This window comes from Glossina fuscipes, unplaced genomic scaffold, assembly GCF_014805625.2.
Source record: "Glossina fuscipes isolate IAEA_lab_2018 unplaced genomic scaffold, Yale_Gfus_2 28, whole genome shotgun sequence".
NCBI classification, from domain to species: domain Eukaryota; kingdom Metazoa; phylum Arthropoda; class Insecta; order Diptera; family Glossinidae; genus Glossina; species Glossina fuscipes.
The window spans coordinates 1044918-1070488 of record NW_023998423.1 but is presented as its reverse complement, the minus strand read 5'-3'; the positions used below and the strand labels follow the sequence as shown (position 1 = coordinate 1070488).

At 34.9% G+C, this 25571-nt stretch overlaps 3 protein-coding genes and 5 non-coding genes across 8 annotated transcripts; 4 read left to right on the top strand and 4 right to left on the bottom strand.

Moving 5' to 3' along the window:
* Positions 1-15070: 15070 nt before the first annotated feature.
* On the bottom strand, positions 15071-17568 carry LOC119636422 (probable trafficking protein particle complex subunit 13 homolog). Its single transcript, XM_038031745.1, has 6 exons — positions 17415-17568; positions 17053-17153; positions 16607-16994; positions 16230-16542; positions 16043-16171; positions 15071-15968 (listed from the first exon to the last, which is right to left on the bottom strand). Exons 2-6 carry the CDS (start codon positions 17096-17098, stop codon positions 15525-15527), a joined length of 1320 nt encoding a protein of 439 aa, XP_037887673.1. The 5' UTR covers positions 17099-17153; positions 17415-17568; the 3' UTR covers positions 15071-15524.
* A 583-nt stretch (positions 17569-18151) lies between these two features.
* On the top strand, positions 18152-19484 carry LOC119636515 (eukaryotic translation initiation factor 3 subunit H). Its single transcript, XM_038031900.1, has 3 exons — positions 18152-18318; positions 18385-19062; positions 19119-19484. Exons 1-3 carry the CDS (start codon positions 18238-18240, stop codon positions 19374-19376), a joined length of 1017 nt encoding a protein of 338 aa, XP_037887828.1. The 5' UTR covers positions 18152-18237; the 3' UTR covers positions 19377-19484.
* Positions 19485-19639: 155 nt separating this feature from the next.
* On the top strand, positions 19640-20214 carry LOC119636752 (small integral membrane protein 12). Its single transcript, XM_038032340.1, has 2 exons — positions 19640-19867; positions 19938-20214. Exons 1-2 carry the CDS (start codon positions 19738-19740, stop codon positions 20066-20068), a joined length of 261 nt encoding a protein of 86 aa, XP_037888268.1. The 5' UTR covers positions 19640-19737; the 3' UTR covers positions 20069-20214.
* A 357-nt stretch (positions 20215-20571) lies between these two features.
* On the top strand, positions 20572-20644 carry Trnar-ccu. The gene has a single exon. It is a non-coding gene; the product is annotated as a tRNA-Arg (tRNA).
* A 91-nt stretch (positions 20645-20735) lies between these two features.
* Trnar-ucu lies at positions 20736-20808 on the bottom strand. The gene has a single exon. It is a non-coding gene; the product is annotated as a tRNA-Arg (tRNA).
* A 1226-nt stretch (positions 20809-22034) lies between these two features.
* Trnar-ucu lies at positions 22035-22107 on the bottom strand. The gene has a single exon. It is a non-coding gene; the product is annotated as a tRNA-Arg (tRNA).
* Positions 22108-23698: 1591 nt separating this feature from the next.
* Trnar-ucu lies at positions 23699-23771 on the bottom strand. The gene has a single exon. It is a non-coding gene; the product is annotated as a tRNA-Arg (tRNA).
* A 1013-nt stretch (positions 23772-24784) lies between these two features.
* On the top strand, positions 24785-24857 carry Trnam-cau. Its single transcript has one exon. It is a non-coding gene; the product is annotated as a tRNA-Met (tRNA).
* The last annotated feature ends 714 nt before the right edge of the window (positions 24858-25571 follow it).

The following is a 25571-nucleotide window of genomic DNA, read 5'->3' as shown; positions in this document are numbered from 1 at the left end:
GTTTACTCTTAAATATTAAAGGGTAAAGAAATCAATAAATAAGGAATTTTCTCATTTGAAAGCCAGGAAAGTAATAAGCAGGCAAATAAAATAACTGATTCTTATTTTCAATGTTATTCTTGACTGTGTGGTGTGTGGCTGGCTGCGGCACAGTGTAGAAAAATCTTATTGAATGACTAAGATTACTAAATAACTGACTGACTCACCGACTGACTGACTCGCTGGCTAACTGAGCAGGCAATGTAATGGAGTCTCATGCAATCTCACCGGCTAATTACAATGATTAATTGGCAACCATTATAATTCTATTTATGGCGTTTCTGCCAAGCGCACACAAGTGCATCATCATTTCTTTTTCTTTCCATTTTTTTCTCTTTGCATTGTATTTTGAATTGCGCAGAATCGTATTATGATTGGGTCATTCGTTGGGCAAAGACAATGAGGTATTGTTTTAAAGGCTGTAACTAACTAAGGTTGATGAATGACGTTATGCGAGTGTGCGTGTGTGTGTATGTGTGTTCAAGCGCGTCTGCAAAGTCATATCACATAATTATGGGTTCACTTACGGTCTTATGATGGATGGACAAAATGAAATCAGAGAATTTGCGCGCATTGTACGTTACCTTGCGCTGAAGTGCAACGCAATGTTAAAGGATTCGGGCATAAGGTTAAATAGCTACTGCTTTATTAACTTTATCCAGCAAGAATAGCCACAAGAAATTATGAAGTCTCCTAATTGATTTTCTCTTCTTGCTTACGTCGAAAATTGCTTGTAAGTCTTGAAATAATAATTGTTTTCTCACTATAAATGCCTTTAAACTTTTGTTTTTTGGATGCGAGCGTGCGCGTGAACCAATGACACAAACATATATATCTCCCTCGAAATTGTTGGTTTTTCAACTCATCAGCAATCAGTGATGTAACAAATATATGCATGGAATATTAAATGACCGAATGAAAGGGGCAAAGCAAAAGTTTTAGATATGAATTATGACTAATAGCGCAAGTACTGTATACGCGTACTGATCCCTTTTATGTCTACAATTAATATTTATTTTTTTTTTTTTTTGAGAAATGTTTGCAGCCATTAGCTAAAATTCATCATCGTTGAAGTTGCTATATATATGCTCGTTAGGGAGTTAGTTGGAGAAGTTTTTGTTTTGACCATTGTATTCCTCTACATGTCGCTACGAAAACATATGTGTCTTCATTACATTGCATCGCATTGCATATTGAAGCATACGCATAGTTTCTTTTTCTCCTTCTTCCTTTTTTTTTTTTTTTTTGAAACGTTTGTATGAATATCTCTTGGCAAGATCTTAACAAAATCAATAACTTATTTCATGAATAATAATTAGAGAATTTAAGTTTTTACTTTTTTGTTGTTGTTACTATAATCTCTTTATAAGATAGCAATCCGCTAAAGACATCTGCGTTTGCTGACTTTCTGATGCAAGAAAGTACAGGAGATATATCTTTTGCAATCTGAATGAATTAATCAAGGAACTGCAATAACAACAACAAATATAAAAAAAAAAAAATATAAAAAAAAACACAAGAAAAGCAAAGAAAACAACAATAACGACAACAGCCAGCGTACAAACGCAACTCAACATAGATTTCATAGTTGTTGCATAGTATATCATCCCGTCGTATTGGGTGCAAGATAACATAATTTATTTATTTGCTTAACACCCAAGAGCCAACTTTTTCGGTCTCTTATTTATTTAACAGACAATTGTCAGGATACGCGTACGTTTGCATATGACCGTGCGCTATACGTGCACTGCAAACACACACTTAATCCATGTATATCTGGTTAATTTCCCCCTTTAGGCCAGAGCGACTGTTGTGTCCAACTGTGTTGTACACAATGAATCACTTGAATGTGACAATGTTACATGGGAATAAACAGAAGGTGGCCAGCCAAAGAAAACTAAAACAACCAAACAACCAACCAATCAAGCCATAAGCCAACTAAGATACCAAATATAACATATATCTGCGACTTGTATATGGACAAAAATATATATAACGTAGACGAACATATATATATATTGGCTAGCAAACAATGAAATAAATGCATTACAATATATCTTTTATGGGATTTGTACAACCTTCAAACTCTACATCTGTAGGAGTATAACTTATTTAAGGTTCATTTGTAGCGCCGAGAAAAAGCTTCAAAAGATCCACAATTTTTTTTTTATTAGTATTGGCAAACTAGGATGAAAATTAATTTTATTTTTGTAATCAATTTGTCCCCATAGAACCGATATATCTAAATAAAAGAACGAGATGGTCCATTCTGATGCCAAACATCCGCCAATTGCTTCAATGATGTCGGAGATGGAAACCTGCCCCTCATTTTCTGCTCTGAAACTCTCCGTAACGGTTCAGTTATGTTGAGGTTCGGTGGTTTTGCTGACCAGGATGCTCTGCGAAGCCGGACTGAAACCTTTGGGCTGTGCACATGACCACAGCAATGTGCTGGCCACAGTAAGAAGTTGATCATTTACTTTGTCGAGATATTCATTCGCAGTAATCCGGGCAGTGATTTGAGCGAGAATAAAAGCTAAATACGTTTCTATGGCCGACCAAATCATAACAGAATCTGCGCCATGCTAGACAGTAGTAAGCAGACAGCCCAGATTGTGTGCGTGGTTTAGGAGTCTCCATACAGAAGACCGGCCATTTTTAGGAAACAATAACGAACGATGACACATCGAACTACATCACGGCCCTTCAACAATTTCATCCAACCGAAACTTGAGTTCGGCTGTCACTTTCGCCGCGGTAGTTTTATATTGTCTCGCCACAATCCTTTTTATTGTTAATCTACGGCTATCGATTAATTTTGGCTTTCGCCCACGGGAGGTTATTTTGTCGATCCCCTGCATATCGTTATATCGATAGTAAATCTGTCACTAACCGAAGAAGTGCGAAGAAGCTCCAAGTTTACATGTTTACAGGCAAAGAACAAGCGAAAATAGTAAGAGAAGAGAATACTGGGACATCTCTTAAGATGCTCATGTAAAGAAACCAACCGACTTACGCCCATGGAAACAATAAAGGTAAAGAATGACGAAAATATCAGGGTTCGGTATTCCGATAAAGTGTTTTAATTTTCCTTCACATATCGTATATGAAGATGAACCTGAGATTTAATATTTTAACATCGAAACTTATGAAAGAAGCAAATGCAACAAAATGGAGCAAGTGACGAATATGGTGTCGACAACCTAAGAACAGAATTGACATCCAAATTTTTTTTTCTCAATGAAGAAGATCAATCGTCAAAACTTTCTGATAATTGGTAATCTCACATAAACTTAGCAATTTTTATAAATCATTTTATAAGTTTACTTTTGAAATAGTACCTAAAAAAATAGACTCGAGTAGATCATGGACCTTACATTCCTGTGTAGTTATTCATATGACTTTTTAACACAAGTTTTACGTGGAAAGTGGTCAAGGCAGTTACTCGATCGGAACCATTTATTTTTAAGCTAATTTCATCGAAGTACGTCGGGAACGGCGGCCTGTAGGTTGAGCACACAAAAACAACACTAACAGACGGACGGACCAGCTGTAGTCGCCAGGTATAATAACAGGGAGTCCTTTTTAAGTCCACTTGGATGTTACATGCATCACTCAAATTTAATATATTCTTGTACGACAAGTGATGTAGAGATCTGTCTTATCCCTCTATTGTCCGAGAATGAGTAATACGATATAACGTTTGCATTATGTGCGCTGAGACTACCCTTTAGCAAGAAATATATTGAATAGCCAAAGAAATTTTGGCCACATAATAAAAATGTCTTCGTGCGTTCTAAATGTCAGTCAGTGTAGGTGTGACAGAGTGACTTGAACAGAATTATTACAGGAATTTGATGCCCACGCTAGACGACGTAATAATTTATAACTTTATTATATAATATGGAATTCGCAAAAATTCACTTCAATTACACAAAATCCAATGCGACATTTTTTAATACAAATGCTAAGTAATTATGTGCATAGGGAGATGAAGAAAATGTCATAAAAAAGTTCGGCTTTTGTATGTAAAAGAATAAAGGAAATTAAATAGTTTTCATTAAGAATCGTTAGAGAGGCCTTTAGCAAGAGATGGCCTTTTTTATTAGAAAAAAACAACAACAAAAGAAAAACCCTTCATTTTTCTTAATTACGCTTTCGTATCTGTAGATTCTTTTCAAAGTCATTAATATGTCAGCTTCGTTTTTGTATGCGTATGCATGCGAACATGTATTTATGCATGAATGCTTGTGCTCTCGCCTTGCATGAGCTTTTTAAATATGTGTGTAATTCGAAAATGCAATAAAAACTTTGTTGTTATTATTATGATTGTTGTTGTTGTTATTATTATTATTATTATTATTATTATTATTATTATTATTATTATTATTATTGTTTAACACTATCACATAGAGTCGCATTTGCAATTAGCGATGACGATAGTCAAGCCTACTCTAATTCAATGCAAAGTGCAAAATACGTTTAATGTATGGCGAACTAACGACGAAGCGCCTCCCATTAGAAAGACTACATGCATCAAATATATCAACATATACGTATGTATGTATAGGTTTAAAAACAGCAAAAAAATTAGAAAAAAAAAAAACAAAACGTGCCGTGTTTGCTAGTTGCATAAAGTTTTCCATTTTATATATTTTTTCAATTTTTTTTTTTTACTTAAAATTCTTTTTCTTTTTTTTCACTTCTCTCAAATGCACTTGAAACAGCTTAAAAGCATACAGAGACATAAACATTAATTGCATGCTCAACCAACGCTTGGCACATAAAGAAAAACAAAACGTAACGCGAGAAATAAAAAACAGTCGTAAATTACGGAATTACAACAACGCCAACAATAATAAGAACTTAAAGCAAACATTTCAATTTTAAGCCATTAGACAGAATGAAAATGTTTTTAGCAATTGTCTGGCGATGTAAATAAAAGAAAAATAGGAGATCATCTAATTTCATTGCGGAGACTTTACTTTTAATGATTCGTTTCCTTGCAAACGTTATGAGTGCAGAGGATATGAATCACAATTACTATAAACGCATATAAACAAACACGTACACACTTAGATGCTCTTACCGAGAGGTAACTTCTTAACAGATAGCCTCTAAATACCACTAAATGCGTTAAGCAATGGCATAGCCTCAGTTGGCTTGGCCTGGCCTGGGACTTGGGGAAATGTTTCCAGTTGAAATGCTCTATAAAACTATTAGCTTCAGATGTTTGCCGCTTCAATACATAGTTAAACGATAGAGCGAAAAAAGAAGCTGAAAGCGCAAATAGCGAACGCAGCGCGGCTCATCTTGCACCAATTAAAGCTAGCATTCATAAACTAAGGCACTGTTCGTCACTTTAGTACGCGCCTTGTTAATTGCAGTCAAACTGTCGTCAACTGGGGCACAGTTTGGCATTCGATCAAGACGTTAATGCACTCATTTACTGATATACACGTTTACCGATGTCTCAAAGCAAAAGGTGGTGGGCACACATTAACAAATAAATTGACGTCCATGATTGTTTTACTGCAATGTTTGCCTAGTTGACTAGTTAACTGGTCGACTCGTTCACTGACTACATGGCTGGCTGGCTAGGAGCCTGAATGGCTAACTGACTGACTGTCTCGCTGGCTGGGTAGTAGATTAGCTAACTACTTGACTAAGTAATACACTTACTGACTAGTGAGACGATACCAGATTGAAATTGTGTGTTGGCAGAAGCATTCAGTTTCTTGATTAACTATATATATGCATGTATGTTTAATACATTAACACAAATATTAACTGAATTCCATGCGCTGCACTCTTATCTCAGTATTTGCTAAAGGAAAACGTACACAAATTATATTGCGATTGATTTTTTTTCTCTTCTGTTTTTTAGCCAACAGCAGTAGCTTTTACTCAAAACAATAAACAATAAACAGTAAAAGCGGTAAACAGTGAAGACGAAACAAATACAAAAGGAGAATCACTGGCAACTACAAAATATGGAATAAAACAAAGAAAGAAAATCCTAAAATCACTCGCATAACGTAAATGGTAGCAATTTGTAACGTACCACAGCAGGGAGTCAATATCGGCCATCTTCAAATCAAACGTGCTTGTTCTTGTTGATTTTTTTGATGCTCTTGCTATGATGTACATAATAAAAATTGGGCGCGTGATTTTCTAAACAATCCTGCTTTGGCTCATAAGTTATGTTCCAAGTAATGATGCAAAAGCATTTGAAACCTCTTACAGTCTTGAAGTCGAAACCTGATAAATATACTGTTATCCAAATACTAAGGGATTATTTCTAAAACATAATTTGAATTTTAAAATTTTGAAATTTATTATTTCTTACGTCCGATGCGTTGATTTACTTCTCATAAAATATCGCAGACCAACTTTTCTAAGTAACGCAACTACAAAAGTACAGCTCCAGACGGTCTTTATCGCATTCTACATAGAATTCGAATATAGAATTCGATAAAAATTATGTCGAATTATTAGGGAATTGCATTTTTACTTGACTTCACTTTCGTACAACACATTTATTGGCAAAAACTTGGCAGAATGAGTTCAATACCATATGGAATCGCATTTGTACGGCGATGCTTGCCAGTATTTTGATCGGCAACATCTATTGCTGAAAATGCAAAACAATGTACCAATAGTCGCAACAGTTAAATTCGACGGTTTTGACCTTCGCCTACATAAAATAACATTTTTCCATTTAGTACGACTGAGTTATTCACTGTATGCAGACGCTAATCAAGGAACAATCTAAATTACGCCCGCTATCAAACACTTTTAAAAGCTTAAGGCGATAGTGCCTGGGGGGCTAAAAAATTTCAAAGACAATGAATTGCAAGACTTTTAGGACGAACACCAAGTTCAAACTCTCAAAGACTTGGAAAGATGGAAAATGCCTCCCATGGGAATTGACTGAAAATGTACTTCGAACATTTTCAACATTGTGGTTTCATCGCTTGCCCGCAAAAAAAAGAAGAGTTTTCTGTGGCGTATTGTGACTGGCAAAGAAAAGTGGACCTACTACGACAATTGAAGAAGTCGTCGTCCAAGATCAATCCATCGACACTGAAGCAGAATATTGATCGTCTTAAAGTAATTTGCCTAATTTAAGACCGATTGCTGCATTTTTGCGTTTAGGAGAATGTTTACCGCAGACAGACAGCAAAGAGGCACATGCTTAAACCGATTTAGAAATTGGTACTAGTCAAGAATATATATATACTTTTTTAGCATCTCGCACGTTTTGTATGACCTTGTATTCGAAGGATGGGGGGTATATTCAGTTTATCGAAACGTTTGCAATACCCAGAAAGAAGCTTCAGATCCCACAAAGTATATATTATCTCGATCAGCCTCAAATTCTAATTCCATTTAAGCAGGTCCGTCTGTTCGTTTGCTTAATGTCTGTTGCATACATTCTCGCACCCAGGTTGGCACTGAAAATGGGAAAAACCGGTCGAAAGACACATTCGCAGTGAATTGTAAACTAAACTAAAGTTCGATTTCTCTAATTAAAATTTGTGAGTTTTTCTTCACTAATCATACATCGTAAAAGATAGAAGACTGAAATTGACTCTATTTTCTTTGTGGCGTACCCTACTATTCGGGCGCAAAAATGCAAAATGCACACTGAGTAGTAACTGATCAAATTTTTATTTTTTTTTTTTTTTACATTTTCTGCTTATTACTCATAAGGTAAAAAAGACAGAATGTGGAAAATTATTCTGCGCACTCCTCACGTGAAGACTTTATTGTCTATCTAAAAATGCATTAATTCCAAAATACATTTTATGGACCTCACAAGGTGGGAATTCATTTTCGCTTAATTACGTTAATCCTAAGTGAAATATCGCGGGCGTCAAATCGTGATGGATTCACTTTTACTTCATCAGCTGATATGTTAATACGGGTATCAAATAGAAGGTTTTGGACAGATACAGGACTGTACTTTGCCCGTGAACTACAACAGACACACGATATGAATTTCCACTTCTATTCTGCGAACAAACGAAAAATGAGCCCCGCCCACACGAAATTATAGTGTGTTAGAAATTTAATTTTTTCGTTTTTTATTCTTTTTTAAGATAACGATGATATCACTTTGTTACTTGTCTCAAATCAACCTAATTCCGTAAACATTCGAAGCATTGGAACCAGCTACGTGTTTGTTGATTTAACACTTTTCGCTTATTTTTGTTCATTTTTTAAATGAGTCAGATTACTCCTGTGATTGTTTATAAAATAAAAAATCTTTTCTTATTCTTGAAAGTCAATTTCTACGTTTTCAAAATACTCTCCGCCTTACACAATGCACTTAAGCCAACGTCTTTTCTAATCCTCGAAACAATTAGAGAAGTCTTTCTTCGAAATAGCCTTAAATACTTTCCTCTAGGGGCGTTTTCTCGGTTTGGTGAGCAATCAGAAGTCATACGTTCATAAATTAAGGGAAAAAATTGCTTACGAAATTGATATGTTTGGAGCACAAAATATGTCACAGACAACAATGACAACCCGCAAGGTACAATGAAATGCCCCCAAGCTTTCTAACTGGCAATCGAAAATTTTGCAGCATCAACTTCGTGGTCGCCTTTATCTGGCTTTCGTTGGTAAATGTTGGCTGTCCTCCGGGACATTGTTCGCCTTGAACTCATTCTCGACTTTCTTTAGAAAGTCTCTGTACTACATGCAAGCATTTTTTTACGACGTAACCTCCAACGTTACAAAAAGCCTTGTGAAAGATTCTTCTAGATTTACGAAAAACATTTGTAAATCTATAACAACTGAGTATATTGACATGAAACTCCATCGACTGTCAAAGGCAGTGCACGGGACAAATAAGTTAAGCATCCGTTTAAGTGAAAACTCCTCCTTATTTGTTGATCGTACTATGCAAAGGAAATCCAAATATAGACACAAGCGGCCGCAAGCCGCTTGTGTATGTATGTAACATAAAGAAGCGGCTAAGAAAGATCCAATTGTTGTTATACTGATCGATTCAGGAGCATTTCCTCAATCGATTTAGACACGTGTGTTCGTCTATTGTCTGCCGTTGTATTCGTACGTTCAAGTTCACTGGTCGCACCTTTCCAGATATATTAACCAAGTCGAGTACACTGACATGAGGCTGAACGCTATAGAAAGTAGATTGAACGGATCACTTTTACGACCTCTCTCTCCCCTTATTTTAAAAGAATCCTGATACGAAAAAAATATCAACTTTCTAAATTTTTCTACAAAAATCGCTGAATAATAGAGTTTCGTCATAGTAAATTTATGTAAAATGTTCGGATGGGCTGATGTTTTATACCCCCTTGTTTACGAGATAAAATGCTATAAATAGGAAAACGATTAATTTTGGAAAAAAATTGATGCATAGTGAGATAAAAACCAGCTGTGCACCAAATTTAGATCAGATAAGTTTGTCTTTCTGATCCCATCCCTTATAAGGATTCTCATAAAAAATAAAACAAAAAGATATATTTTTTAATTTTTTTGATGAAAATAAGTCCACGATAGTGATTTAGTTTAGAAATTAACAGTACCAAATTTGGATCACGTAAGGTTATTTTTCGCACCCCACACCTTGTAGGGCTAAGCGTTTATATGGCAACTTACTACCATTTTCAGTACTTTATGATGAAAATAGATAAATAAGAATAGGATCTTTGACAAAAACATTAATTTTGCTACACTTACACTTATCATGTCAATCTTGCCCGACTTTAACGTTTTTAAAATTAATCTCTACATTTTTTTCCTTTTTTTATTGAGTACGAAAGCATCTACTGATCAAAATATCAAGTTAAGCTGTAACTTCTTTTTCCCTTCCTGATGGCGGATATGTCGCTTGACAGAAGTTATAATATGAGACCATTTAGGAATCCAACAATTTCTCGATATGTGCGAAAAGAACTCTAGTACTGCTCTTTAAACGCCCTATTAGCCCCAGCAAAGTAATCTGCCTAGGTCCAACCGTACGATTTTTTAATAAAATTGGATCGCTTCTAATCCCTTTTATGACGGATCTTTAGCGAAAAACTAACAATATCCACATTTATAAGGTTTAATTTTTTTTGTTCCAAAATCAAAGCACAATAACCAACGCTTGGAATCTCGTTTTTTACTCTTGAAAATATTCATAGAAAACAATGTTTCTTTTTTTCTTTCCATTTTTGAAATCTTCAATTGAAAAATTCAGCGTCTTTGTTGTTGTTACTGTATAATTTTATCGTTAATGTCGATCGTTCAATACGATCATGTGGAAATACCCCCCAGGAATCAAATCATTGGTAACTTTTCTGATCAATATTAAACACATACACTCAAGCAAACACAAACATACACATATTTGCACACACGGACACGAATAGCGTGTACCAACATATGATTACTTTGGTTGCTACTGTTCCAAATGATCAGTGCACCGGTACTGGGGACAGAAAAGTGGAGAAGAACAGCATGGCAAGCGGAAACTTTAATAAGTTTTATAAAGACACAAGAACAAGCACAAAAAAAAAAACGAAATGTAACAAATACTCAGTAGCGATGGTACCGCATGCTGTACATATGAACCAAAAAATCCAGGCAATCGGATGGACGGACAGATAGCAACAGAAGAAAAGGCGATTTGCCCACTTTAGAGAAGAAGAAAAAAGTCAACAATCTAATGTTGTATCTGCATGTAAGTTGTTGTTAATACAACAATAACAGCAGCAATAGCAACAACAACAGCAACAGCGGCAGCAGCAACAATAAACGATATCACCAATTGGCACGCACAGCACAACAGCCACGGTTGGTCAGCCAACGCATTTACTTTTGTCGTGTGCAACTAAATATACAAAAAGCGGCATAAATGTGTATATGTTTGTGTGTGTGTGTGTGTGTGTGTGTGTGTGTGTGTGTGTGATGAAATATGTCTGGAAATGGCTGCGCGGAGATTAGTTTATAAAATTGTACAAATCGCATACGTTGACAAAATGTGTTGATTGTGTGTTACAATTTGCCCATGTTTAACGTTCAAGTTGTGCTTGTTGGTGTTGTTTTGCTCTTTTTTTATTTTTCTTAAATATAATCCTCCACCTAATGATGCCAAAAACCTACCGTTAAATGCAGTGTTAGCCTCGAAACAACCGATTTAATATGTGTAAGCAGTATGTCTGCCTGCCTCTGCATTTGTATGTGACACTGTGCATGTGTGCTTGTGTTTGTGTATATGCTTGCATCGGCGAGTTTATGTCGGCAATAATTTTTTGCGTATTATTTCGTTTTCTATTTCGCAATTAATCAAAATGGACATTTGGTCATTGCGTGCCACCGCTCAATTAATATTCGATGGTATGAGCATAGATTTACTACGGTTGCTGTTATTGCTGTACAGCACAAGAGGATGCCTTTATGTGTGTGGTGCAAATACCTTGAGTTAGTTTTCAGGGTAATATGTATACAAAATACTTCCCGAATGAATGTGGGAAGCAAAACAATTACCATACATTTACAGCAATAAAGTTAATAAAGTCAATACATCATAAGGTGACAAGGTTCAGTTACAATTTTCACCGAAAAAAATTAAATAAGTAAAAGAAATAAGAAAAACCTTTAAAAACCAGGATATTTACCCTGAGGTTTCACTAAAGTTCTGAGGACCTTAGAAAAAAGCTGTGGACGGAGTTTTTCAACCAGATGAAAATAGCAAACTGTACTTGCACCTGCATCACCAAACAAAAACATTGAAAATTTATTCTTTTTCGTTAATTACAAGTCGATTGCCATAATACATCAGTCAATAACTCCTCGCTTTTGAAATGTTGATGTCGTCTCTAACACAAAATCCTTATCACTTTGGAGAACTGACAACCACAAAACGCTGTTTGACAAAACTTGTTGTCATGTCGACATTGGGTATAAACTTCACTTTTGTCGTTTTCGGAACAACGGAAAAATTTAAACCGAGTAGAAACCCAGCAGTGGTGGTGGCACCTTAACACATCGAAACAATTGTAAAAACAAGTACAAGCATTATACTGAGCCACTGGTCGCTGCTGATTTTCATTTAACAACCCTTGAAAATAAGACCTTAAATTAGAAATGGCCCAATCCGAACTATTTCCAATAACGTTCGTGATTGGGTCAAAGCAAAAAAAAAACCAGGACGCACAGACGAACAGACAAACTTAGATTCTGAATCGATCGGTATAAAGAAAAGTCAAGTCCGTCTAGATGTTGCATACACTGACGTCCTAAAGATATCAATATGCAGCGTATTTATTATTTTACCTAGAAAATTCAGAAAAACATGCCGTCCAAGTGAAGAAATGCTCTGTATAATCGAAAGCTTTAAGCTAAAGTAAGCTCCATCGGGTTTATTCGAAACAAAGATGGACCTACACCCCGATCGCAAACGTAGAACAATGAATGGGGAGGAAACAGAGAAGAGAAGTTAATTTCATCCTAACCCAATTTTTCACTAGTCATGGAAATTTTGCGACGGTGCGCAGCACACTGTCTTCAGTTGTTTGGCTTGGGCATATTTGAGCAACAGGCATTCCAAATCCCTGGAATTAGAAACTACCAGGTAACCTACTAGCGGTTATGTTAGAACGATAGAAGAAGCGCCGCTTTTTGCAAGGCATGGTTCTATATGAAGCCACACGGTGATGGCATATAAACCTCCAATCTTAGGCGAAGACGGAGGTACATAGACCGATATAACGATGATCAACACTCCATCCATAAAGATCCACCCCGAGATAGCGTGAAAGCGGCTCCGTGACAGCTTTGACCCCATTAAAGGGCCGCTGGTTGGCAGTGCATTCCCACCAGGTCTATATGTGCTGCGTAGAGCAAGATTTAAGTGGTGGGAATGCCATGGTTTTGAAATTGAAATCAAAAAGTTACGGGTAAAATCGGAACCCTTCTAAATCGAAAAAATGAAAAAAATCTTAATTAGAAAACTTTGCCAAACTTCTACAACACCAGCAGCAGCAGCATGAAACGAATTAACAATTTCTAAAGTTTTCAAACGATGGGAGTTATCTGAAAATAGTCTGTCAACAATGCGAATAAAAAATATGAAACGGAAAAAAGTCAAACGAGACATTTCCGTGCGCAACAATATGTTCGAAAACCTTTAAGAAAGCTTCCTTTAAATCGTATTGTCACTTTCTTCAAAAAATAACTTCGTTATTGGTAAGTACCGTAATTCTCAGGGCTATTTGGTAGCCAAAGAGTTGGTTACCCTTTATTTTATAAAATCTTTTCCCACCACCTTCGTATCAGTTAAGAATACAAAATAAAATATTGAGCTCGTGCGCTTGTTCATTAATATATTAATGAAAATTTAAACAATTTAAAAACCGCTTTTTGACATTTCAATATGTTGTTTATAATTTTATGCCAAATTCTCTTTACAGATTAAGACACTTTGTTGAAATTTACGCAACATAAGCAAAAGATAAGATTTAGAACAACTACACAACAAGACCACATTACGGAACGCGCTTATGGTATTACGATAAACTTGCTTTTATTGCCGATCACGGTATTGGGGGGATTAGGATTGATAAAGTCATTGTTATTGTAATATAATAAAGAATGTAACTGTAATCTAGATATGATATACTATTATTATAGAACGAGAAAGCAGCGGGTGCTTACCTTTTTGTAATTTTGTATATCTACTCTCTCGCAATTTACGCCAATATTAAATTGTACATTTATATAATTCTTAATAAATAAATTTGGTAACAATTTTAATACTATATAAGTTATATTATATATAAGTTGAAATGGAAAGCACATGTCGTTTTTAACTTTTCTGCGTTTTTATTGAATGTTTGTCAGATGTAGTAGATCAGTGCAGTTTTTCACATAATTTAAGGAAGAAAAAGATGAAATTAAATAATTAATTAAACAATTGTTCAAGCGATATATCAAGATTTAGAGGTCACCCTCGGTATACAATAGCTAGACGTGGTATAGAAAACACTCTTAAATATAATCCCACTACACTTAAATATAATCCCAAAAGTTATTCTGCCCCCGAAGGATAAGATAGGTACCAGGATAAGTAGCTAGCGTTCCACTTGGAAGTATTCGTCTATGCCCTCCAAATCCTATCATTTGCCATCTTTTTTTTGAATGGTTTACATGTTTAGCGTTTTTGAACATGTGTAGTTGGATATGTATTCGTATTTGTACTTGCGGCAGCTACAAGTCGTTTTTAACATAGTAGTGGAGGCTGAGATCTTATTAATTAGAAAGTCAGAGACGTTAACAAAAAACCCAATACAGCAGGGCTGTTTTGGCAGAGATACGGCAATCCCCACATAGAAAAAGTAGTAATAACCAACAACCGTTATAACCATTTGTTACACAAATAATCATATAGAAACAGCTTTCGTAACAAGCCCAATAAATTTTAAATTAGCACTACGCATTTAATTAATGAAAAGAAAAGAGAGAAAAAAAGAGTAAATCATTGAAAGAAAAATAAGATAACGTTACCTGCAGATTAAGCGAAATGTGTATAATAAAAAATTCCATACCTATTACAAACGTTTGGAATTAATGATAACAGTTTTTTTTTAATTTTTCTCTTTACTGCGTTGGTTTACTACAAGCAAAGTATATAAATGTCACTAAAATTAATACAAGAGGCAATTAAATTTTCTTTTATGGTTATATACCGATAGCAGAAGAAGAAACCATTAAATGCAGAGAGACAAAAAGAAACGATATGCAAATGTGTTACCGTTAACGCAGCAATATCGCTTGTGCGACTGGAGCATTTCCGTTCAAATAAATTTCGAAAAAAAAACCAGGCGACAAAAAAAGATTTGTGAAATCTTAAATTTCTCTTTACGCATACGTACACACATTCGCAGACGTATCGCTAAAAGCCAAGAAAAAAGCTAATGATAACATAAATTATGTTTATATATTCCTTACATATATACATATATATATATATATATATATATACATGCGTGTGGGGATATTATGATTGAACAACAAATCCATGCATGCATGCGTTTCGGTTTAGCATGAACCATAAATTTTAATTGTACAAATAAAAATTTGAATAAAACACATTTGCATGGCTTAGAGAGTTTGTATCTGTCTATGTTTCTGGACAAGACTTTAAGCATGCATGTGCGTAAAAATAAATTATTAATAATGCTTTTGCTTACACTTGGATTGCCGCTTATGAGAAGCACTTTTTTTTTCCATTTGCAACTAGCATACATACACATTCAAGATACATGGCTTCATTGAAACGAACGACAATGTAACGGTATGCTTGTGACAGTTAACAGTATTTTCGCATGTTATTGATACAATATGGAAAAACGGTCAGAGAGAGAGATGCAGACCACACACACTATATTCTACGACAAGATTGAATTGTCATAAATTTTAGATTTTGGAAGTTTTTTTATTATTTGAGAATTATTGAAATCCCTCTAAACCACTTGCAATTGTAGGGATTGATCTTCATGTTGTGGTTTGGAGGCACTGTATCTAACAAATTTATTCATTTGAAAGGTTTCATCTTCATAATAATCATCATCGACTACAAACACGTCTACCACCTTGGCAATGGTATACTGCTCCTGTTTAAGGGTATTAATCAATATCAAAGGCGAAACTTTAATCAAACCCAATTTGGTAGGAAATATTGTCAAAGGAAATTCTCTCTGTTGGGTTGGGTCCAGAGGACCTAAGCAGAATTCCGCTGACCCGGTATACGGACAATTGAAATCCAAAATTGTTGGTAACTTTACTATTAAATCCATAGGGCGATCAGTGGTATTTGTGATTCTGCACAGGAATGTAAAAGACTCTCCAATTTTAACGATATTCAACGCTTCTACAATTTCTAAGCGCACATCCTTATATTCAAAAGGCTATTTGAGTAAAAAAGAAATAAAAAGAAGACTTTAGACCGTTTTATTAGGAGAAACGTTACGCATTTTCTTACCAATCTTTGGAGAGGACTTGTTTGCAAGCGTCCTTTTTCGCCTAAATTCGAACGCCACACTATATCCAGTTTACCTACATTATTAGCCATTCTAAGCAAATTAATATCCTTGGCTATCTCAGGCTTAGGCTGCAAAATTACCTTTCTTTTTGTGAATAATTCAATATATTTTTAATATTGCCCTCACCTTGATGCAATAGAGAAACTGGCAACTATTTTTAGGTTGTAACATGTTCTTCGAAGTAAACACTGATTCCCCGTTGGGCAAAGTATTCAAAGCTGTTACGGTATATTGTTCCGAACTATCTAATTCTACTTTTTCTAAACAAAATGGCCCAGTGGTGATATTTTGTATCTGCGCTTCTAGATAGATTTCGTCCATTTCGGCATTATAGAACTTAGTAGTAACGTCCAAAGGCTTAAGAACTTGAAATTTAAAAAATTTCCGAAAATATTGCGCTATACCGGCCAAGGTGACATAATTAACTTCGCAAACCAGACTGCAGATAGAAATATAAATAAATTACATTTAAAAAAATCGAAGACCTTTAAAGAAAAACATACACATGTGTCCCTATTTCTTTGACTTCATAACGTATAACGTCGTCTAAGGTCTCATCGGGCGCTAAAGTCGCTGGTTTCGACTTATTTTCATGTATAGGTAAACTAATACGTGTACTATTCGATTGCAAGTCAGCTTTAACAGAAACACCCTCGACCGTATGTGAAGTGCAGTTGTGTACGCAGATATAACTGGAGAATGTTTCACCCAAATAAATATTACCGAACGATTGAGGTAATAACATAAATTGACCAACGGCCAAAGTTTCCGCACCTGCTACTGTCGTTCCCTCATTTTCCAGACTTTGTCTTAAGCTGAAATGTGGCAAATCTTTTGGCTCGCAGGTGATAACTTGTGGGCCCACCAAAGTAGGACGAGTGAGGCGCATAACTAGAAAAGTAAAATCAACTAAAGTTTTCGTTTGTAATACTAACTTTGCATCGACTACCTTTAAGAGCAAGCAAGTGTTCACTTTGTTCCAAGAGAGGATTCATTTTTGTATTAACTTTTATATATTTAATAAATTGTTTGCAATTGGGGCAACGAAATCTAAAGTGGAGTAGAGAGAGAATGTGTTAACAAAGAGTAGATTATTAGAAGATTAAAAAAATATTAATTTCCAATTTTGTTAGATCTAAAGTAAAAAAAATTATCTTTACAGATTTAAGAATAAATATTTCTCTTAGAATATTTTCTCCTGATAGAAAACATTTAAAATAAAAAGGAAGAAATGAAGAAAGGTTAATTTTAGTAAATAATAAATATGATGGGAAAGATAAAGAGTGAAAGGAAAAAGTTAACTCAACTTACGGTAAACTCGGCAATTTGCCTTTCAAATTTGTTTACAAGCCGTTGTACGTTAGTCCTCGTTATGCAGTATCACCAGCAACTTACTTTGTTCCAAAAAGAGAATTCATTTTTGTTTATTTATAATTCTCAAGAAACCATATGAACTTTTTGTACATAGGATTGCCAGCATTACAACTAAGCCCGTTTTTTAAATACCCAAAATTTTCATTGGGATGTCACTAAATAAATAAAGGACTACAAAATTACTTATAAATAGAATCCATTATTAGTAGAATTTAATAAACTGTTTTCTTTCCTCTTTGAATCATTCATAATATATTAATCAAATTATTTAAATAAACGGATAATTTTCTAGAAAGCATTTTCGCTGTAAATATGTAAAACACACAAAACCATTTCTTGCTTATGAATCTCCGATATTTAAATTGAGCAGTTTATAACCAATAAACGGCTGATCGTATCGAATAACATTCTAACAAGCTTGTACACTGAAGTTAGCGAATTTTTTCCAATCGCATTACACATATTTAAGAACCTTGTAATGCCATATTAACTTTACCTTAAACGATTCTTTACAAAAACCTTTTTTAATGTCTTCTTCGTTTCTTTAATTATTATTTTACGTCCAATATTGAAAATTTGCCAGAGCCGTTAGATGATATACAAAAGCTTGAGATTTTTTTACGTGATTTAATTAAACGAAACGTGGTCGCATTTAATTTCAAAATTTGGTTACATTCTTATTTAATTAAAAGCGTAGACAATTTCTTTGCTCATTTTTGCTGCATACGGTTTTAATATCAGTTATTTTGATTGAAATAATATGGCCAATCGCGGAAATCGGGGCCGTAAAACAGAGGAAGTGGTTGATAATACTATTAATTACGTTCAATGTGATGGTTTGGTAAAGAATTTTTTGTGAAAAAATTTTAACAATTTCGAAAATTTGATACTTTTTTTTGGCGTTTAGGCAGTGATGAAAATTGTCAAGCATTGTCATGAGGAATCTAGCACTATGGATTTAGCACAAGGTGCTCTTCTTGGTCTGGTAGTTGACAAATGCCTTGAAATTACGAATTGTTTTCCGTTTCCCAAAAGCGACGACGAGACAATGGATGAGGAAATGTATCAGTTAACTATGATGAGGCGCTTGCGTCGCGTAAATGTTGACCATTTTCATGTAGGCTGGTATCAAAGTGCCAACGTCGGCAACTTTTTATCTGTGGCACTATTGGAATCGCAATTTCATTATCAAACCAGTATTGAAGAATCAGTGGTGGTAGTTTATGACACACAAAAGTCAAGTCGCGGTTTCCTGTGCTTGAAAGCCTATCGCTTAACACCGCAAGCAATACAAATGTATAAGGATAACGAATTCACCCCAGAGGCTTTGCGCAATCTAAAAGTGGGCTACGAACGTTTGTTTGTGGAAATTCCAATCGTAATTAAAAATTCGCCTTTAACCAATATAATGATGAGTGAGCTAAGCGAAATGATGCCTGAAGAGCAAGGACACAATTTCCTTGATTTGGCTACTGCTTCGGTATTAGAGAATCATATGCGTTGCTTAATCGAACGTGTTGATGAACTATATCAGGAATCAACACGTTACAATAAATACCAGCAGGCAGTCTTCAAACAGGAAACAGTAAGTTGTGGTGAAAAAAATGATTGCAAAGCAATTAATTTATAAATTTCTTGCAGGAAAAACATCGTGCCTTGGCTAAACAGGCTGCTGATAATGCTATGCGTGTTTCCAAAGGAGAACCTCCCATACCCGAAGAGGAAGTCTTAAAACAATTTCGACCTTTACCAGTACCGCCAAGGCTTAATGCTACCATTACATCGGGACAGATTAACACTTACTCACAGCACATGTCACAATTTTGCTCGCAGTCTTTGGCGAAATTATTTATTACTCAGTCTTTACAAAATGCCAAGGAGGCAAAAGATGCTAAGTAAATTTTTCGAAAAGATCCTTCATTCCGTCTTTGCATTTATTGTTAAAAAAAAATATATTAAATACTTGTAATAAATTGCCGTAAATTAGACGGACGGGAAATAACTAAAGAAGTTTATGTGTTTGATTATAAGAAATTCTATTAAGCGAAGAAAATTATTGCTAACTTCTCTTTCCAAACCACTGAAATAAGTAAAGCAATATTTAACCGGTATGGTGTCCATTTGCGATGATTGCATTGTAAAGAAAAAGAAGAATTATTAGACTGCAGTTTATGTGATTGTTATTGTAAGCAAAACAAATGTAAAAATAAGATACTGAATTTTGTTAAAATTTCCTTATAAAAAATCGAAAGTAAAAGAAATGTGGCCGATAATTATGGCTGTGCTGCGGCGAAACGCTGTTTATATAACCTTGCCTATAGCTGGAGTTATAGGCTTTATAGGTTATAACTTGGAAAATTTACTATCGGATAAGTATACACCATACAGCAGTAAGTATGGAGTAGATAGGGAAAGATGTATTATCTCATTTGCAAAAAAGAATGTTCTTATCTCTTACAGAATCTATTCAAGAAAATCGTGCAGAACGTTTAGCAGATGATGAGCTGCTTGCCAGTGCAACCAACGTAGAAAAGTTGCGCCTAAAAACTAACGTTCTTGAAAGAAATTTGCCACCTTCCTTGCAAAAATAAAGCGGGCGGAATAAATATTAATAAAGAAAAAAATAATAGAATCGCATTTATGTTTAAGAGAACAAAAAACAAGCCTTACATCCTCCTTTGTATAATATATGTTAACAGGTAACAAATAAAAAGGCGCAAATAGTTTTATTGCAAAATTATGTAAGATAATCTAAAAGATGGCGAAACCGACAAAAACACAGTGTTTGAATATGTATGAATTAATTAAATGAAACATATAGGCGACATATTTCAATACTTACTGTTCGAATTTAACAAAACTTAAATAAACGATTGGTTTTCATTCTGCCCAAGATTAAAAATATCGAATAAAAAGGTGAGCTTTGTAGGGAAAGATAATGTAAGTTATGCAAATATCAGTTGAACTCTTTAGGTGTAACGTGATGTGTGAAACGCACTTGGAAATTATTGGGAGGAGATGCCTCTTTAGAAAGTTTCGTCGGGTTGCCTATACCCACAGTTATTAATTATACTTAATTTCCAAACTTTTAGGAGCCCCAGTGGCCTAATGGATAAGGCATCGGCCTCCTAAGCCGGGGATTGTGGGTTCGAGTCCCATCTGGGGTACGAGCTAGGGAGTGTTTTTTATTTAAATTTTTTCTTTTTTAAAAAAATATTTCTGAAAAAAAAGCGGCTTGTAACCTGCACAGGTTATTACCATCCCTTGCGGGGATCGAACCCGCGACCTTTGGATTAGAAGTCCAACGCGCTATCCTCTGCGCCAAAGGGACACACAATGCTTTCTTTTCAAATGCGTAACTTATTACAAATCTGTTCATGCATATGGTTACCATTCTCAAATATATTTACAAACAACTTCTAAGTTCCATCTGAACAACTTGATTTAATATATTAGGTAACCATGAAATGGAATTAACAATAGTTGAAGACAGAAAGGACAAATGACGAGTTCCATATTTATTCCTAAACAAGCTTAACATCGCATGAAGAAGGCTTTTTTATTAAACGAACTTTTGCAGAATATGTTGATAATGTGAACGTCTGCAATGCTATCGACAGACTTATTAATTTTTTGACTTGCAAACTGCATAAGTGGCTGTACATGCCGACCGCGAGCGTGAGGTGCTCTTATATCAAGTTTGCGTTAGTTAAGCTTTCAAATATCCTTCAAGGGATCAACTCGTGCGCGATATTGGCAGACATAATGTTGGACAGACGGTAAAACAAATTTATGTCTTGGTATTGGGCTTATATGTATTGGGCAATTCTCACGTCTTGGTAGTGGGATTTAAAAAAGGCGTTGAAAATCTATTCTACGAGCCATTCCAGGTAAGCGAGGAGACTTATATTTTTTAAACCGATTTTTGATGAAAATATTTAATTAAGGGAGCTGTGGAAGTTCATTATTCAATCATACAGTAGGAGGCGGACATTTAAGAAGGACGTGTATGTAAGACGAATACGTAATCTTCAACAATAACACGATTACCAATATAAACCACCTAAACTGTGACGACGTAACTCTATGTCACAGGCTAAAGAGCGTTGTATGTAGCACTTTATCAATGTTATTTCAAACTTGATGAGATGCAAATATTTCATTGAACACTGATTTTATTGTGTGGTGATTAAATTTTTAATTATATTTCCCATCAAGCATGTTTGTACTCAGCCAGCTAAAAATGTACAAAAAATGTGCGAATATTGCAACCTAAAAATCATCCAAAATTGTATACACGATTTCAGGAAATACCTATGAATTCTTTGGAAGTTACTTTTATAGCGCCCCGGGGTTTTCTAGAAGGTCTCATACTTTCTGAATATTAAAAACAATGAGTCTGTTATGAAAATTTAAAGATTTCCGTCTTTCAATTTGTGTAATTTAAAGACATGAGACGAATCTAAAAATCGATCGGTAAAATATACTTAACGTTCACAATTTACACTTTGAATAATTATTTATTCAAAAAGAAGGCCTTGATGAACTACCTCCCGACATCCCTTGCGGGAATCGAACCCGCGACCTTTGGATTAGAAGTCCAACGCGCTATCCTCTGCGCCAAAGGGACACGTTGGGGATTGCTGACTGGAAACGATAAATAAATTTAAAGACAAATGAAGCAATAACATATTTGAAAAACTCAAGTCAATTTAAAAAACGAACAATAAAAGGAAACGTTTTTTTTGTTTAGTTTAGTATAGATATCGAAAATTCAATGCGCCTCTGCTCCGGAACGTATGCGTATTTTCGTTTTATGCATTTTTGATTGCGCTAGAGAAAAAATAACCTTGCTCGATAAATAGCGTACCGTATGGCTAAGGAAAAGTATTTTATGTATAATTTTTTTGGAAAAGCATATTTATGAAACGTCTTAAAAAAGCTGTCATGGCTTTTTTACGCATCACAAAGCTTTGATGTCGTTGCTACGATATCAATAGCCCCGGCGTTTGAACGCAACTAAGCTCGTAGTTAACAACAAGCTAAGTATGCATACATATAGTAGAATTTTCTTTGTGAGTTTTTTTCGTACCCATAGAAAAGGAAGACAAATGGTAGGCACCGTCTCAATTTAATGTTTTTAATTTAATTATTTTGTAGTAATTGAAAGTATGTCGTCTGGCTTTTTACGACTCCGGGACTTTAGATGATCTTGAAATATTATTCTTGAAGTAAAATATCTACAAAAACGTAAGCAGAACTTTGTTGCTTATTGTGATCATGGTTGTAGATGGATCACAATCACGTCAAATAATTCCTCCTGTACATGCCGACCGCGAGCGTGAGGTGCTCTTATATCAAGTTTTGCGTTAGTTAAGCTTTCAAATATCCTTCAAGGGATCAACTCGTGCGCGATATTGGCAGACATAATGTTGGACAGACGGTAAAACAAATTTATGTCTTGGTATTGGGCTTATATGTATTGGGCAATTCTCACGTCTTGGTAGTGGGATTTAAAAAAGGCGTTGAAAATCTATTCTACGAGCCATTCCAGGTAAGCGAGGAGACTTATATTTTTTAAACCGATTTTTGATGAAAATATTTAATTAAGGGAGCTGTGGAAGTTCATTATTCAATCATACAGTAGGAAGCGGACATTTAAGAAGGACGTGTATGTAAGACGAATACGTAATCTTCAACAATAACACGATTACCAATATAAACCACCTAAACTGTGACGACGTAACTCTATGTCACAGGCTAAAGAGCGTTGTATGTAGCACTTTATCAATGTTATTTCAAACTTGATGAGATGCAAATATTTCATTGAACACTGATTTTATTGTGTGGTGATTAAATTTTTAATTATATTTCCCATCAAGCATGTTTGTACTCAGCCAGCTAAAAATGTACAAAAAATGTGCGAATATTACAACCTAAAAATCATCCAAAATTGTATACACGATTTCAGGAAATACCTATGAATTCTTTGGAAGTTACTTTTATAGCGCCCCGGGGTTTTCTAGAAGGTCTCATACTTTCTGAATATTAAAAACAATGAGTCCGTTATGAAAATTTAAAGATTTCCGTCTTTCAATTTGTGTAATTTAAAGACATGAGACGAATCTAAAAATCGATCGGTAAAATATACTTAACGTTCACAATTTACACTTTGAATAATTATTTATTCAAAAAGAAGGCCTTGCTGAACTACCTCCCGACATCCCTTGCGGGGATCGAACCCGCGACCTTTGGATTAGAAGTCCAACGCGCTATCCTCTGCGCCAAAGGGACACGTTGGGGATTGCTGACTGGAAACGATAAATAAATTTAAAGACAAATGAAGCAATAACATATTTGAAAAACTCAAGTCAATTTAAAAAACGAACAATAAAAGGAAACGTTTTTTTTGTTTAGTTTAGTATAGATATCGAAAATTCAATGCGCCTCTGCCCCGGAACGTATGCGTATTTTCGTTTTATGCATTTTTGATTGCGCTAGAGAAAAAATAACCTTGCTCGATAAATAGCGTACCGTATGGCTAAGGAAAAGTATTTTATGTATAATTTTTTTGGAAAAGCATATTTATGAAACGCCTTAAAAAAGCTGTCATGGCTTTTTTACGCATCACAAAGCTTTGATGTCGTTGCTACGATTTCAATAGCCCCGGCGTTTGAACGCAACTAAGCTCGTAGTTAACAACAAGCTAAGTATGCATACATATAGTAGAATTTTCTTTGTGAGTAGGCACCGTCTTAATGTTTTTAATTTAATTATTTTGTAGTAATTGAAAGTATGTCGTCTGGCTTTTTACGACTCCGGGACTTTAGATGACCTTGAAATATTATTCTTGAAGTAAAATATCTACAAAAACGTAAGCAGAACTTTGTTGCTTATTGTGATCATGTTTGTAGATGGATCACAATCACGTCAAATAATTCCTCCAAATTACTCATTAGTACTTGTTAAGAATTAAAAGTTACTTTTTTTATGTATCATGCGTCGATTGGGTTTTTTTTCAGACTTTGCACTGTGCATAATTACCTCGCCATATTTCGACTTTCTATTTCAATTTGCTTATGTGAACGAAAAAGTTATAACAACATGCAAATTATGCGTACAGTGATACACATAAGGGAAAAAGTATTCAGCAGTTCAGACTGATTAAAAGTAAATATACTTCATATACATTTTGGCAAGGATGTACGTATGTAATCCTCGCTTTTAGAATTTAGTAAACGTCAGTACATTATAAAATTAATGCTTGATTTTGACTTTAATACGAAACAATTAGCAGATACCTCGTAGCCTTGGTGGCGCAGTAGGCAGCGCGTAAGTCTCATAATCTTAAGGTCGTGAGTTCGAGCCTCACCCAGGGCAATGGATTTTTTTAATACTTGTGGTTTTGCTATTTTAAAAAACCGGCCACTTTCCCTGCTTTTATAACATTTTGAACATTTAAGCCTTTCTCCAAATTAGATTGAAATGGTCTCAACAAATTTAGCCCATGTTTCCTCTGCACAGAAATTCTATTCATTAATTACAGACATGCGATAGAATTGCTGCACCTGAAGTAAGCTAAGACCAAAACTCGATCTAAGTTTTGGACCCTAACATATGTAAGAGTTATATTAAAAAGCACGGCTTGTGTCTTAAGCTCTTCAGCGTGTTACACACATCCGCACTACTCTAATATGTCCTGTACCATAGGTGATAGGGAATTTGAATCAAGAGACAAAAAAAACAAATTTTAAAGTTTACTCATATATTTTTAAGGCAATGGAGCCGAAATTCGAATGTGAACACAGGCCGGCAAATAAACCTATACCAATTATTTATTAGAAAATTCCAACTTTTGCGGTACGAATAAAACGTACACCAAACATTTATTAGAAAAGCACAGCTGATTCCAACTTTTGAAATGTTTTTTCATTTTTCAATGAGTTAGCTCGCAAGAAAATATTAATTTATTATACTTCATTAATTAATTGTTTCGCTTTTCTTCATTTTTATAGGTTTTCAAATCGACTTCATTGATTCGAAAAAGAACGGAGGCAAACTCTTAGTTATTAATGGTTTTCGCTTTTCCCACAA